Source organism: Anguilla anguilla, chromosome 10 (genome assembly GCF_013347855.1).
Source record: "Anguilla anguilla isolate fAngAng1 chromosome 10, fAngAng1.pri, whole genome shotgun sequence".
In the NCBI taxonomy this organism is placed as follows: domain Eukaryota; kingdom Metazoa; phylum Chordata; class Actinopteri; order Anguilliformes; family Anguillidae; genus Anguilla; species Anguilla anguilla.
Genome location: NC_049210.1, coordinates 11379450 through 11394106, shown reverse-complemented (window position 1 = coordinate 11394106; position 14657 = coordinate 11379450). Strand labels below are relative to the sequence as shown.

At 43.1% G+C, this 14657-nt stretch overlaps 2 protein-coding genes across 3 annotated transcripts; one reads left to right on the top strand and one right to left on the bottom strand.

Moving 5' to 3' along the window:
- The first annotated feature begins 67 nt into the window (after positions 1 to 67).
- nudt18 (nudix (nucleoside diphosphate linked moiety X)-type motif 18) lies at positions 68 to 4185 on the top strand. The gene is made up of 3 exons (XM_035379640.1): positions 68 to 941; positions 2336 to 2549; positions 2865 to 4185. The coding sequence occupies exons 1-3, from the start codon at positions 780 to 782 to the stop codon at positions 3470 to 3472; spliced, it is 984 nt and encodes a 327-aa protein (XP_035235531.1). The 5' UTR covers positions 68 to 779; the 3' UTR covers positions 3473 to 4185.
- Positions 4186 to 5347: 1162 nt separating this feature from the next.
- Positions 5348 to 14413, bottom strand: fam160b2 (family with sequence similarity 160 member B2). Of its 2 annotated transcripts, none has more exons than XM_035379639.1 (17): positions 14220 to 14413; positions 13129 to 13207; positions 12687 to 12856; positions 11998 to 12102; positions 11594 to 11713; positions 11096 to 11338; positions 10719 to 10915; positions 10288 to 10405; positions 9938 to 10014; positions 9650 to 9842; positions 8887 to 9056; positions 8033 to 8173; positions 7764 to 7854; positions 7159 to 7302; positions 6911 to 7051; positions 6328 to 6428; positions 5348 to 6104 (listed from the first exon to the last, which is right to left on the bottom strand). In XM_035379639.1, the coding sequence occupies exons 1-17, from the start codon at positions 14268 to 14270 to the stop codon at positions 6002 to 6004; spliced, it is 2244 nt and encodes a 747-aa protein (XP_035235530.1). In that variant the 5' UTR covers positions 14271 to 14413; the 3' UTR covers positions 5348 to 6001. The 2 variants fall into 2 exon arrangements, with proteins under 2 accessions (XP_035235530.1, XP_035235529.1); XM_035379638.1 differs by lacking the exon at positions 14220 to 14413 and adding an exon at positions 13636 to 13895.
- Positions 14414 to 14657: the final 244 nt, after the last annotated feature.

Here is a 14657-nt window from a genome sequence, read left to right as displayed (position 1 = left end):
TTATAGTTGAATTGTTTTTTTCCATAGTCCCTTATCATACGGCCAATTGCGTACAGTGGCAATGATTGGACTTCCGATATGATTTAGCTACACAGCTGGGAACCTAGCAATGTAAACACTAGCGTATAGCTGCAGTCAGTCAGAAACTGTACTTTCATGTTGGTTGCGTGTAAACGTTTGAAAGCTACACGTACATTTAGGTTAAAGGTTAGCAAAATATGCGCGATACAATGTACAATATATTCGAATAGTTTTACAATAACATGTCGCTGTCTAGGCAAGTAGCAAGCTCGACTTTAACTGTTGTGTTGACTAGCTAGCTAGCTAACGTTTGCTATCATACCCCAGTGCACGTAAGCCTGTGACTTAACAATATTTAGAATTTAATATCGATTTACTTTAACGAGCTAGTCAACTCGCTGAACAAACTCAAGTTTACTACCTGAGCCGTTGCTACAGGGATCAGGTTAGCCAGTTAATTGAAAATGTACTGTACAAGTTATGCTATACGGTATTGCTAGCTAACTACTGACAGTGTTTTGTTTGGGTATTGTACATTCAGCAACCGCATGCTAGGACTGGTATTTACTCTACATTTTGATATGCACGTGAGTTTATTTAATCTGGCTACATTTAGAAAAATAAAAATTAGATTGGATTAAAGGGACATGGAAATAACTGATATCTGGTTTCAGTTTTCCAACCTAGACCTTTGCAAGATTCTTTGTTTTCAAGTCAGTTTAAGGTAATTTTCTTCTTATACTGCAGTACTAGCAAGTATGGGCTCGACAGATTTAATTTTAGAGGGCGAAGTGGAGAGGATTTTAAACGGGGATGGACTAGAGGTGAACGAACTAGATTCTGCTCCCGAACAGGTCAAACCTGTAGTCTTGAGGAAAACGGTTTGCTACATTGTGTGCGCCGTCATCATCAATGCAAAGGTAATGCAATCATGCAGTGAAGGGCAAGAAATTGTGACGAATCTGTCCAACAGCAGCAGATTATTTGAGATGTTTTTTAATGTACTGGACTTGTCAAGCTTTGCATGTAATAACTTAGTGCATTTCACACAATATAAGTATATGAAAGAACAGACCAGTGCCATGAAATAATTTTACTTCTAGGTTGTTCTGGGAAACTTAAGCATTTCAGTTTTACAAACTTGAAAGGAATTTATCAGTGTTGACTATTTGGGATGATGTTTTGTGGATTAGGAATACATTTTATGCAAAAAAATAAAAAAATAAAAATCAGTACGTATAAAAATAGAGATGTGGTTTCCGGACATGACCTATCCTTAACCTCCTTAAAGGCATGTGTACCAGTAGGGGCTCAGGAGTGTAATCTGACAACTAGCTAAAGAATAATGTAGGCCTAGCACAGAACACTGACGAAAAAAACATCTCTAAACAAACCAGTTGGTAAGCACCAGCACCCAAATATGGAAAAACATTTACATAGAGCAGCAACGGCTGGATTTTCATACGCCCTTGGGGTGGTTATCAGTTGGCAGTCAGAAATGGCAGTTGTTCCACCTGACTTGAGCTATTTGTAGCTCGTCCCATACTTGCTGATTTGGATTGAATAAGTTAAAACTTAAAGGGCAGTCCATAGTAACATAACACCACTTTTACTGTACAGAAGCAGCTTCCATTTATGTTAAGGAATGTGTATATACTTCCTTAACATAGAGTGCAATTGGATTTTGCCACTATTCTTTTGCTGGTCCATGATGTTGCGTTCCAGTTAATATGCTAGCAAGGTGGGCCGTTTTAATTTGGCTACACTCACATGCAGTTTTATTTTTATTGACCTTAAAGTACTTTATTTGTAGTTCACATGTTCATGAGTCAAATATGTATTGGATAGATTGTTTGCAAAGAATAAAAGATTATTTGATAGAGGTGCCTAATTTTAAGTAAAATTCAGAAATATTTTAAGCATGAATTCTACGTATACATTTACTTGTATTAACTGTTATTTTTTGAAAAGCCTTAAACTTTTTTTTGACTGCTTTTGGTTGAGTTTTGTAAAATCTTAAACATTTACATTTTAAGATGAGGCTTTAGTCAATTGTGTTCACATTCTACCCCCTAGTGGCTGAAAAATAAACAGTTTTCTGATTCGAAGATCACAGTTGCTACATACGTTATAGAGCAGCACATGATGGAATCGTCCTAATATTCGATTAACAGCCGAAACAACACTGTGAAAGTGGCACAACTGTAATTGTTGTGAAAGATATTTAAATGTTGTCAAAGGCATAAACTTTCAGTGATTGAAAGTATATGAGCCCTCCAACAAGCCCCAGGTGTGTGGACTGTTTGGCTTGCAGAATGAAGTGCTGATGATGCAGGAGGCCAAGCCAGAGTGCTACAGACGCTGGTACCTCCCAGCAGGCCGCATGGAGGAGACGGAGAGCATCGTGGAGGGCATGAGGAGGGAGGTGAAAGAGGAGACCGGACTGGACTGCCAGCCCATCACGCTGCTCCTGGTACAGGAGCAGGGGCTGCAGTGGATCAGATTTGTTTTCCTGGCTGAAGTCACAGGTTGGACCAAACTGATTATGTGACTCTGACTGTTAAATCAAAGAATGATTAAAAGATGCATTGCATAAAGTATAATTAACTTGGGGTTAGCAGGGTCCAGGGGACCCCCATTATAAGTCAAAAAGGGTTATTAATAATAATAATAATAATAATTATTATTATTATATATATAACCTTTATATATTTTTTAAGATAAAGGTTTTATATTTTGAAATATTTCCCTCTAAAGCATGGCTGCACAGTTCATCATTGAATGAGGCATCACTGAAATGAATTGTACTTGACTGACCTCTGTGTACCACCCATCTCCACCAGGGGGCTCCATAAAGACGGAAGCGGAGGCCGATGCGGAGTCCCTGCAGGCCCAGTGGTGGGACCGAGAGTCCCCCCTCCCGTTGAGGAACCGGGACATCCTGTGCCTTATCGAGGCGGGGCTGAAGTACAGGGAGAAGCCCTGGTTCCCGCGGGTGCTGCCCGTGGAGATGCCCTGCCCCCTGGTTTGCCAGCGGCTGCTCCTGACCTTCGCCGGCCCCGGCGGAGACCTGTGGGTGCTGCTGGGAGGCTCGGAGGAGCCGCGCCTGCCGGTCGCCGTGTGCGACGGGGCCCGCTCCGTCGCCTGGGCCGGCCTCAGGCTGGTGAGGGAGTGCATGCCGTCCTCCCACCGCCGGCTCGCCGTCACGCCCCGGGGCATCCTGGGACTGCAGCACGGCGGGAGGGTCCCGGGGAAGGCGGACGGGGTGTGCTTCAACGCGCTGCTGTCCGTGGAGCACGCGGGGGACGGGGGGCCGGAGGCCGGCCAGCCCCCGCCGCTGGAGAGCCCCGCCTTCCGGTGGCACAGAGTGGAGAGCCCGCAGTTAAGGGACAGGATCCGGGAGAGACTGGCCTCGGGGTCCCTGCTGCCAGTACACAGCCTCTATGGCTGATAGGGAAACCAAACACCAGATGACTTCAGAGTCTGAGACTGCAGGGTACTGCAGTCCAGACCACTCCCTCATCCCGCACTCCTCTCTCTGATCACTGCAGGTGACAGTGTGATGTGGGATCACTACAGGCTAGTGACTGGGGGCAGGGGGAGCAACAAAAGGCACTTATGCACATGTGCATTTAAGAATCATTAATCAGCATACCATGTGGTTAGTTCAGACAATATATAACACACAGTATTCTAGTGGCATGAAAGCAATAGTTCCAAAAAAAAAGTGCTTCATTTGAAACGCACGGTATATGCAAGAAAAATTGAAAAATACCCTTTCCTTTTGAAAAAGGTTATGAATATATGATAAGAGCTTATATATGCTGAAATATAGTTACATATCTAGTCATTACTAGCATATTTTCCAAGAACAGCCATGAATAGAAAATAAATACCCACTTCTACCGTGTATAGGTTCTATTCTGAAGATAGAATCAAGTGAATGAGACAGTTGTGTGGAATGCAATCTGTGAGTGAACATAAACGGGTGGGCAGCCTTAATTTCTAATCTTATTACCACACTTATATTTATTTATCAATGAATGTGAAAGATCATGTGCTTATCTCAAAAGTGAAACCAAACCTCTGGGTAAAATATTTTTAGTTTGATGGGATAAAAGTTGAAAGGTTGATGAAATTTAATAAAGGTATCCAAAGAGCTTAGAGAGCAGTTTCTCATGTGGAAAAAGAACATAAGGACACATCCATATAGCTATTACTGGAAAAAGAGTATACGTTACATATTACAGACAGATGAAACATAAAACACATACAAGCGTGAACATGCATAGGAGTCTAAGGCACTTCAAAAGGGTTGCTTTAAACCCACAACATGCAGAAAACCTGCTCCAAAAGTTAACTGAGACTGCAAAGCCATTACTTCCCAGGTGTCTTCCAACTTTCAGACTCCCATAAACAGCTTTACATTCAACTCTGCACAGGTGTCCATCAAATGACAAAGCAAATGGACAACAAACACTTAGATTCATCCCTCCCTGTTTTTGTTCCATATTAACAAAAACACCAATGCTGGACTTTCAAACCAGGCACTTTCAGTGTGTTGACTTGATACAATCGCACCTTAGTCTACAAGCAGACAATCTTATACCTCGCCACTAGGACATCTCCTTTCACAGGGATTAGCTTTCTCTTCACACTCTCTGATTGCCTCAAACTGCATCTCTGCAGCATACACATCAAACTAAAACCAAAAAGGGGACTATGTAGCATTACTAACCCTAATCCTAATCAGTTTTATGTTGGAATGTCTTTATGTTTATAATCCCCATTGCTTTAAGGCACAACGTTACTGGCCTGACTGTAACATTTTGACTTTAAGAGTGGAGCTGTCAACATCTGAATCTTAATTGAACCAATCAAAATGGTTTGTGCTTTGAAAGATAAAAATAATGAATTGAATTTGCGTCAGTGATAATATAGCACTGAAATTGCGGTTCATGAAGACATAAAGACTATAGAATCACAGTTATTAAAAGATACGATATGCTTAGATGCTCTCAGGTTGCATGGAAAAGCAAGGACCCCATCATAGTGTGGTAAAAGCAACCTGACCCTGTGTGAAACCAGAATTGGAATTGCATGCATTCAACTCCCTTGAGTATGATCAAGCAGCACTTGAAAGCCAATAAAACATTTTATGAGGAAACTGGACGGATTTTGTTCTGTGAAGTGGTAATCTAAGCATTATATTTCCTTTCATCCTACAGTGACTGCCTGTCGGATAGAATGTAGCCTTTGCCAAAAGTTGCATCATTCTTTCTGATATATAATTGTGCATCATGGCTATGAATAACAGAGGCAAAAATAAAATGGACAACCTTTGGAGTTTAATGCTCTTGCATTGGGGAATTTTAAAAACTGTACAAGGGAAAGTGGCTGCAGAAACCCAGCCACAGTGTAGGAAAGACAAGAGACGCACATACTTCCCTTCCTCAAAGGGAAAGAACACCCCAAGTGTGAAGATCAAAATGCAAATAACAGAAAGACAAAATGCATCCCAATGCACTTTAAAGCATTGACAAAAAATGTACAGTATTGCTTATTTTTCCCAAAAATGGCCTCTGGATTTAAGATTTTTTTTCCTGATAAATATCACTTCTGAATGATGTCATACTGGTTAGATTAAAATACATAAATAAAATATTTGCATCAGATAACTATTCATATATTACATAATTTGATAAAGCACTCAAAGTTAAAACACACAAAAACAAAACAAGCACGGTCTTGATAGTACCATTACTTAAGGTAAGGATGTGCAATGACCTTTGTAGTACCTAAAGCCTCCAAAACTGGAAGGTAATCCTGTGGATCCGCTGTCCATCACAGTGATGTCAGCCGTGATGTCACGACATTGTGCAAACTACACGAATAAGCAGCAGTCTGTTTGAGACATTGACAGGACACTGCTCCTGAACGTTCTTACAGAATCCCCAGTGCGACGGGACGCCGTGTCGTGTCAGTGTTCCTCCAGCGAGAGTGTGACGAACGCGATCGCGGCCAGCTCCTTACAGAACTCCTCCAGGACAATCACCCCCTTCAGCAGGGTCACGTGATCTGTTCTGAAAGTACAAAAAACAGACGGCTTATGCAACAGGAAATGACTGATGATACCAAGCCTGTTACTCCTGCACGTCAGGCACGACTGTCCCAGGCTTTCCTCTGATGGTGGATCTGAACCGTATCCATACTGCTTCTACAAAACAAGTGCTAATACAGGGACACGGGGACGGGGGGAAGGAGCAAATGAACGCATCTGGCTCTGTTCTGCAGTCGAGCTCTTACAGCGTCTCGGGCTCCAGGGCCATCAGCTGTTTCCTGATGTGCACGAGCCTCTCGGTGAAGTTGGGGATATGCTGGATTCTCTGCATCAGGTCACCAATCACCTGCGCGGAGACGGGATGGAAACAGTGCATCACACAGAGGGGAAAACAGTGCATCACACAGGGGAAAACAGTGCATCACTCCAGAACAAATTGTATTTGAGGGGAAAAAACCACTTATGGACTTGTAGAAATATAAAGTCCATACTATAAAAAGAATGAATGCATTTAGCGGTCTTCAGAGTGCTTCTTTTTCCTTTGTCCACCATGTAACCTCTGCGCATTATGTCTAAAATGGCTGATCTCCAATGAAGTTGTACTGTTGTATTGCAATCTAGTACAGCTCCTCCAAGCTATTCTAGTTTGCAATACAAGCAATACTATGATGTGTAAAGTAAACCAAACTGACCCATTTGCAAGAATGGGCAGCTTCCTGTTTTTTTTCCAGTGCTTCAGTGTCCAGGTGACTGGAGTTACAGATGAATGTACTGAGAGGCAGAGTATACAAACTACACCCTGTCGGAACGGCATCTGCAGTCACTCACCCTGATGAGCACGGAGAAGAGCGAGCGGCTCCCAGGGGCCAGGCTGATGTAAGGGTCCAGCAGGTACTCGTGCAGGTGGGGGTGGGGGAAGACGGCCAGCCTGGACAGCACCGAGGTCACCTGCAGGTTCAGCTCGTAAGGCTGAGAGAGAGGAGGGGGGAGTAGGGGAAGAGGCCACCATTCAGTCCACCGTGTGGTGAGTGCACTAGGCAGCCTGTCGCTAGCTTCAGTGGGGCACGGTGGCTTACCTGCTCCAGGATCCCGGCGATCCTGTCGAAGAGGACTTTTAGGAAGTGGCCTTCGTAGAAGTCCGAACCCGCAGGAAGGGGCTCAGGGGCTTTGGGAGACTCCGGCCAACCCCACTGCAGCGAAAAAGCTGTGCATTCTTTAAACTAGATGCAGTAAGAGAGACACAAGTCATGCAGTGGATAATCACTACAGGTGCCCAAGTCCTGTCTCACTGATGACCATCTAAAGCTATCTAAACCTGAAAAGGTGTTTCCCAAACTGTTGGTCAGGAGCCACTGGTCATGGGAGGGGTTGGGGTGGGTTGCAAGATAACACACCAGGACGCGTTTTACTGTAGAGGATACATTTTCCATTCACTCTAGTCAAATTAAAAAGCGTTCATTTTTCATGTACTGCACTAGCTGCAGGGTATATAATGTATTTCAATATTTCAACATTGTCAGGTTGCATTTTAAGGGGCATGACAAAGAAAACACATGCATATTAAGTGGGTTGTAGGCTCAGAATGTCTGGAAACCACTCATTTAGATCATTAATATTTGACACTGAGTTTTTGTAGACCATCAGTGATAATTTAAAACAGAAGGAGCTGTTATAGGCTTACCAGTTCATGGGCATCGTGCACGTAAGTGTCGTATCCCGCACCCTGGACATGCTGAGAGGTTCTTGCCTCTTGAGGAACCAGGCAAAGGAAACTACAAATCAAAACAGGAAATGGAAAAAACATCTCATCTCTCACCATCCTGACATCGTTCAACAAACCCACTAGGATAAAATGGTCTGAGCTCAATTCAGTATCGCACACAACTGTTGACACAAAATAAGATTCATCTGCCCGAGGCTGGAGAAGATGAGAAATCTAAGATGGCGCACCTGTTCACGATGTCGGCTACCCGCGTCTGCCCACTCTGACGCTGCTCCACCTGCCGTGGGGGCAGAGAGAGCAGCTGCTCCGAGGAATTGAACTCGTCCTGGGGGTACATGTCCGTGAAGAAGGGGTCCTCCTCCAGCTCTCTGCTCACACAGATAAGAGACTGCTCACTATGTATGGTAGGGACTGGTCACATCAGATAGCAACAAGCAACATTTCTGAGTAGGCCTGTGTACTAGCCTTGGCTACACTACGCTAGCCTTACAGAAGTATGTACTTCCAAATACTGCTTGAAAGGGTGAAAAATGATAAGATTCAGTTTTACTCAGACCTGCTTATCAATCTACATACCTTTAGTATCTTTGCACAAAATTGTAAAAGTGCAGCACAGCACGGAGCCAAAATTTATAATTCTATTAGTGTTTTTCGATCATTGGCTTCATTTAACCTCACCATGTTAAGTTTAGCTAAAGTTTATGAAGATTGTGCATGTGTTTTTTGTGCTTATACAAGCTTCATTTGTTATGTATTTTAATGTACATCAAAAAATCAGCTGACGCAGACAAAACTGCAGGCTGTCCCAGAAAGAATAAGTTCAATCAAGTTTGCTTATGACTCACTTTTGATAACACGGTATCTTAATGCCACTTTATTACCGACATAAATTCAATTTTCAGACATCCGAACTAATAAAAATGTAGATGGAAAACTCCTTTGGAAGAGTGAAAGGGGTGGATGTAATGCTCGTAAATGCTTCACAAACAGACATTTATTTTCAGTGAGGGAGGGAACAGTCGCAATGGCGTGCACACATAAGGGGGGGGGGGGGATGGGCAGACTGCCGCGGGGTTCTCACACGGACTCCTCCAGGGGCTCGGGGTCGGCTGCGTGTCTGTCCTCCGCCCCCCCCGGCAGGGCCGAGACGTAGCCGCGATGCTCCAGGTTCCTGAGGACCAGGTTGAACACAACGCCCTCGTGCGGTTTCTGCAGCAGCTCATCGAAGAGACGCAGGGTGCTCAGGCTGATCTGAGGACAGAGACAAACTGTCAACCCCGACAGGCCCCCCAATCTTTCAATGTTTTACATCAAACCATTTTAAAGTTACACAAGTTAAGAGCCAAAAATGGACTGAAGTAATAGTTCTAACCTATATAATATATTAGTTTGTGAAAATGATAGCAGAGACCATTGTCTCCACAACTACGTCTTCCACATGTCCATACAGAAAAAAGGCTAAAAGGCCAAAATGTTTTAAGTGGGTTTCTCCAAGAACCAAGTTCTTCAGAAGAAATTATTTCCTCCAGTTGGTGCTAAAGACATGCAAGGGCTACATGTTACATTTTGATGGAAATCAAAAGCCAAACTGTTAGACCATTCACTTCAATAAAGATAAACCTTATATTAAAATTAAATCTTAAAAAAAATATCACATTCCCAAATTACACTGGTGGAGCCTATATTTAGTATATTAAGTCTTAAGACAAGTTAGCCTGACTATAGATTTTTGCATAAGTGATATTTAGAAGTTTTTCAGCCACACGTTCTTTGTCATTTATTTATGTCATTTAATGGATAGTGGATGAATGGACAGTGGACAGTAGCTGAGAATGGACTCGTGCCTCGTCGGAGATGTGGTCGCAGCGCTCGATGAGCTGGTAGCGGAGCGCGTGGCTCTCCGTGTCCATGCGTAGCTCGCTCTGCGACTGCTCCCCCAGGAGGAAGAGCACCAGCTCGTCCAGCAGGGCGGGGGCGCCGATCTGACGCACGATGCAGGACAGCAGCGCCGTGGTAACCAGAATGCCCGCCTCCGATCTGCGGAACAAACACTGGGCTCAGTACCTCCGAGAGTCTGAGGGGCGGAGCTTCGGGGACACACCCACAAGGTGATAAAGGGGCGGGGCACTTACATCTGGAGCAGCTGAGGCTGCACGACTGCCATAAGCCACTGGTGGTGAATCGCTTTGGCCAATTTCACAGAAAGTACCTGCAAAGGCAGCAAAACTTCATATTTTTTACACCTGTAACAAAGACAAAATGGACTGACAATACCATGTCCCATTTGAAGTTTTACAAACAAAAAGCAAGCCCAAAACTGTTAACCACTCCTTTTCAGTAAGAAAAAACCTTTTCTATCATTGACATAAGCTGAGAATCTGTTAAGACATCAGGATCTCAGTGACATTCAGTTTAACACAGACAGAAAGACATGTTTTTCTCAACCTTAAGTGGAGCTGCAGGGCTATTTTGTTCATCTCACCTTTTGTGCTTCTTTTGCCAGGCTGTCACAGTAGTCTAACCATCCCAGAAACGCAACTACGTGCTCACTGCCAGGAAACGTCAAAGTCTTCTCTGGACATCCCTGAGAGAACCGATCCCTGCAGACCAAACAAAGAAACAGAGGAACCATGCTGTCGTCAATTTAACTCCAGAATATTCTCCAACACCCAACTACATAGCTATGGTATTGAGCAATTAGAATGTACATGAGCACATTTATATACAGTGAAACGATTATTTTTTCCCAAGTACAACTATTATTTTGCCCACTATCCTGCAGGTGAGCAACAAGAAGACAGTGGACACAGACACCAGGCTGATAAATTCTTCATCAGTGCAGTACAACGTCCAGCAGCTCATGCAAAAAGCTCATGGGAGATTTCCTACGACTGGTGGGAGGGCAGTACCCACCTCCAGTGAATCTGTGGGAAGCCGTGGAGGTTTGTGGGGTCCAGGGAGGAGGGTACCATGCTGTAGAGCTCACACAGTCTGCCAGCCAAAAGCTGGCACAGCGAGGTGCTCTCGGCCAGGCACGCGGCCGTCTCCTGCTTCGGAAGGTTAACCAGGACCGACAGACTCTCATGGGCTTTTAGAGCAACCCTGCTTTTCTGTAAAACAGGGGGAAACAAAAACACAGGAGAGTTTATGACTGTTACCACCACACTACCTGCCTTAAATTCCCTCCTTTAGTAGCCCCACTCAGGTCCATGTCTCATGACTGGAAAAATTCATCAATAGGCCCTGTGACTTGTCCTCATACAAGGAACTGCGGTTGCCGATGTACACACCTGGCTTTTAGTCAAGTGAATTAAGGCGTGGATGAGGTCGTTGTTGGAGGGACAGGTGGGGTTTGGGGGTTGCCGTGGAGAAGAGGAGGGGCCCGGTTGTTCGCTCTGCAGGGTGTCAGGGGCTGGGCAGCCTCGCAGAGGGCTGGTGGGGCCTTTCTCTGGGCTGGGGGCTTCAGCACTCTGTATACCCGCATCATCTCCTGAGGTAGAACTGCTCTTCTTAATGGGCGACTCTCTCCTAATCTAGAGAAACGGGCAACGAATAGAAGAACGCAGCAAAATAAATGGCCATTTTTTTTCTGGTGATGATTGATCATTATTATTCTATTTTTTTCTTATTGTGTGACTATGCTTTTTATTATAAATTTTTTTTTTTTCACACTGAGTCGGTAAATATATATGAGAATATAACACCAGCAGGGGTGCTTGTACTGTTGTCTGCTGGGCACAGCTCAAATCCAGTTTAATTCCAAAGAATAAAATGTAACTAAAAAGTACCTCGAGGATATAATTGAGCACGTAAGGATCTTGCTTCAGTCTGGAGCAAATAACGAAGAGAAACTGGGCCTCCTCCTTCTCTGTGAGAGACCCCGGGTGAGCACATAACCGAATAAGCTTCTGTTAAACACCACAAACAGAGAAACACAATTATGCTAAATTTATCAAATGTACCTTTTTTTATTCTTAACATCAAATTAATAATAATATCGCAAAAACAGTAATATTTGAATAATTAAACAACATAACTACACTCTTGACAACTGGAAATCTATCACCAGATTTAAAGTGAGACACAAATTAACTGCCAAAATGTGCACAGGCCAACACTGAAGGTAAGTAAAAGCAGTGATAAACGGTCACATTCAACATTTAGTTGTGAACAGTAATAGGTTCACCCTCACCTGGACTGGTCTGTGCACATTGATGATGTGAAGCATTGGCTGCTGGATTTGTGTTAGGAGCTTGGAAAAGAAGGCCAGGACCTGCTGGCTCATTCCCGGTGGGTACTGGATAAAGTGAGAGAGACAGTCAAGCACAGGAGAACAGAAATAATAGAAGAGTCCCAACCATAAAGACAAAAGACAATGACATCATGTCTAATGAAGTACATGCTGTAAACATGCAAGAGTAAACAAGGCAAGTATTTATCAGGAGATACGTCGAACACATCACTACATCAAGACACCTAAAGGGATAGTTCCTATGTGTTTTCAGTGCTTACTTTGTAAGTCACAAGGTGCTGGTTCTTTAAGTAAACAGGAAAAGAGTGTGAGGGGGCAAAGGTATCAGAATGCTTAAGTGTGACATCATATGCATCCAACAGTGTAACAAGCAATTTAAAACCACTTCTACAAATAACAGTATGAATTTAGCATTACAGTAGCAGGTATAAATTACATGAATGGGCCCATGTTGAGAAACAGCAATGATCACAAACAGGATAAAAACACATTTATATGTAGCCTGTGTACACAGAAATATTTTCTTTTACTCCAGAACATATTAACCAGTGTATGGTGCTCTACCCAAGTAAGAGTTTATTTCATGCTACATGTATGTATGTTTCCCTCTTTATCTCTGCACTTCTCACCTGTGCTTTGCCTAAGGTGCAGAGGGTCTCTAGTAGTTTGTGCTGTAGGAGATACTCCATACAAGGCCCTGTCTCCTCGGACTCCTGCTGCTCCTCCTCATAAACCAGTATATCCAGCATCTGTTTGAGACGCCAGGGAATGTCCGTCTGTTTTGCAGGCTTTGTTTCATCTAAATAATAAATCACAGAATAATTCTTATATAGGGACCACTACACAGAATAGGTCCCCAGTGCTTTTGCAAAGAGGTTCTTAATAGAAATACATGCAATAAACTGACTGAGGAAAACCATAAAGAGAGGATTTGTCATATTACTACAACTACATAGTATCTCTACCCAAACAGGGTATTCCTTTAGGTGGACAATATCTGGGCAATTATCTCCAAGGGTTCGAAACTGGGTGGTGGACATAACTATATACTATGTTGCGACACGCACTCACCTGTAGTTTCAATGTAATAATTAGTTATTCCTTTCCAGTGGTCCACAAAGGACTCCAGCAAATTTATTGACGGTTCCCTCTGAAAGAAATTAAGAAGGCAGCTCAGAACATTAGTGTCTGTGAGAAACACAAGTACAGTTGTTTAAAACAACAAATACTGTACAGAGACAGTGTTTAGCCTACTTGATAACACAACTATAGGAAAACAGGAAGAGCAATCATCAGAGAGAACTAAGAAGCTTTAGTTTATCGCTTATCTGAGCATCATGGTTTTATCAGATAGCATCAAGGCCTAGTTGAATAGCAACCACAGTCAGCCAGAAAGCTGCTCAAACTTGTAGGAATGTTGTCTCCTTTTTACCAGAGGCATTTTCCACGTTATCGCGGAGAAATAATACAAGCTTGATGCGAGGAATATCCTAAAGCAAGCGATGCAAATGCGTTAGGCTATTTAAAAACGTGGGTTGTTTTGGTTTTCTCACGTGTCTCTTCAGTCAGCGAACTTACATAGCTAACATTGCGACCAAGGAACGTGCTTGTTGTAGAAAAAAAGCAGTTATTGTATTTCACCCTTAATAACAAGCTAGCTAGCCTAGCATACAACATCCAAATAAACCGAATTAGGTAGCTGGATATAGTTAGGCAGATTATATTGGGAGAGAAGACGATGTGACAATTCAGTGAACAAGATATCTTAGCAGGCAAAGTTTGTTTTCTTGTATGTAGCTAACTACCCAACCCTCCCAATATCTGTGCCCTCGACCTGTTGACAAATAAGATACAAATAGACCACGTACATGACTTGCTAACTAGCTAGGTGGCTACTTGGAAACGCCAACGTTACATGCATTTATATGACAAAACTCTATGGTCAAAAAACAATACAGTCTGCCGTTGTGAGTACACGGATAGCTATAGAAAATATAATGACAGCATTAAACTTTCCAGCACGATCTGCAATTACAATGTATAGCGAAGGCCACGATGGAAACCGCGGAACTAAGTGGAAACTTAAGTTACAGTGCAACAAAGTTGCTGCTGGACGTCCATAAACAAGTTTGCTAGGTAGCTAGCCATCCAGCTTTACTTACGGTTTCCAGCGCCTGCTGAAACAGAGTCGTGAGTTTACTGAACATGTCCATACTTCTAACTTCTTGGATGTTTTATTTTTGAATGCATTTAGTCGGATGTTCTACTGTATGGTTTGTAAACTGTCAAATACTAAAAAGCAGCCATTCCATTTTGGACGCTGGTTCAATTGCAGCTACTTAGCTAGCTGCCAGCTTATGTCGTAAGGCCAGGGGAGTGTCTTCCGAGATAGCAAGGTAAGACGGGAGTCGGGACACAGATAATTGTGACTGCCAAGCTGGCTGACTAGTTAAATATTGATAATACTGTATCCTAATTCCAGCTGTTTGTGTCAATGCGTTCTAAGGTAGGCCTACATAACGCCTCTGCCAATTAGTTTGCATGGATAAAGAGTTATAACAGTAGACAACCATTAATAAGCAATTCATAAAAATAGCTAT

Excerpts from the sequence above, each read along its gene's own strand:
- nudt18 (XM_035379640.1), top strand. The coding sequence starts at position 780 with ATGGGCTCGACAGATTTAATTTTAGAGGGCGAAGTGGAGAGGATTTTA. Across the intron at positions 942-2,335 it reads CCGTCATCATCAATGCAAAG|AATGAAGTGCTGATGATGCA; the intron begins GTAATGCAATCA and ends TTTGGCTTGCAG. Across the intron at positions 2,550-2,864 it reads TTTCCTGGCTGAAGTCACAG|GGGGCTCCATAAAGACGGAA; the intron begins GTTGGACCAAAC and ends CATCTCCACCAG.
- fam160b2 (XM_035379638.1), bottom strand. The coding sequence starts at position 13,734 with ATGTTGTATGCTAGGCTAGCTAGCTTGTTATTAAGGGTGAAATACAAT. Across the intron at positions 10,406-10,718 it reads TTCCCACAGATTCACTGGAG|GGATCGGTTCTCTCAGGGAT; the intron begins GTGGGTACTGCC and ends TTTGGTCTGCAG. Across the intron at positions 10,015-10,287 it reads TGGCAAAAGAAGCACAAAAG|GTACTTTCTGTGAAATTGGC; the intron begins GTGAGATGAACA and ends CTGCCTTTGCAG.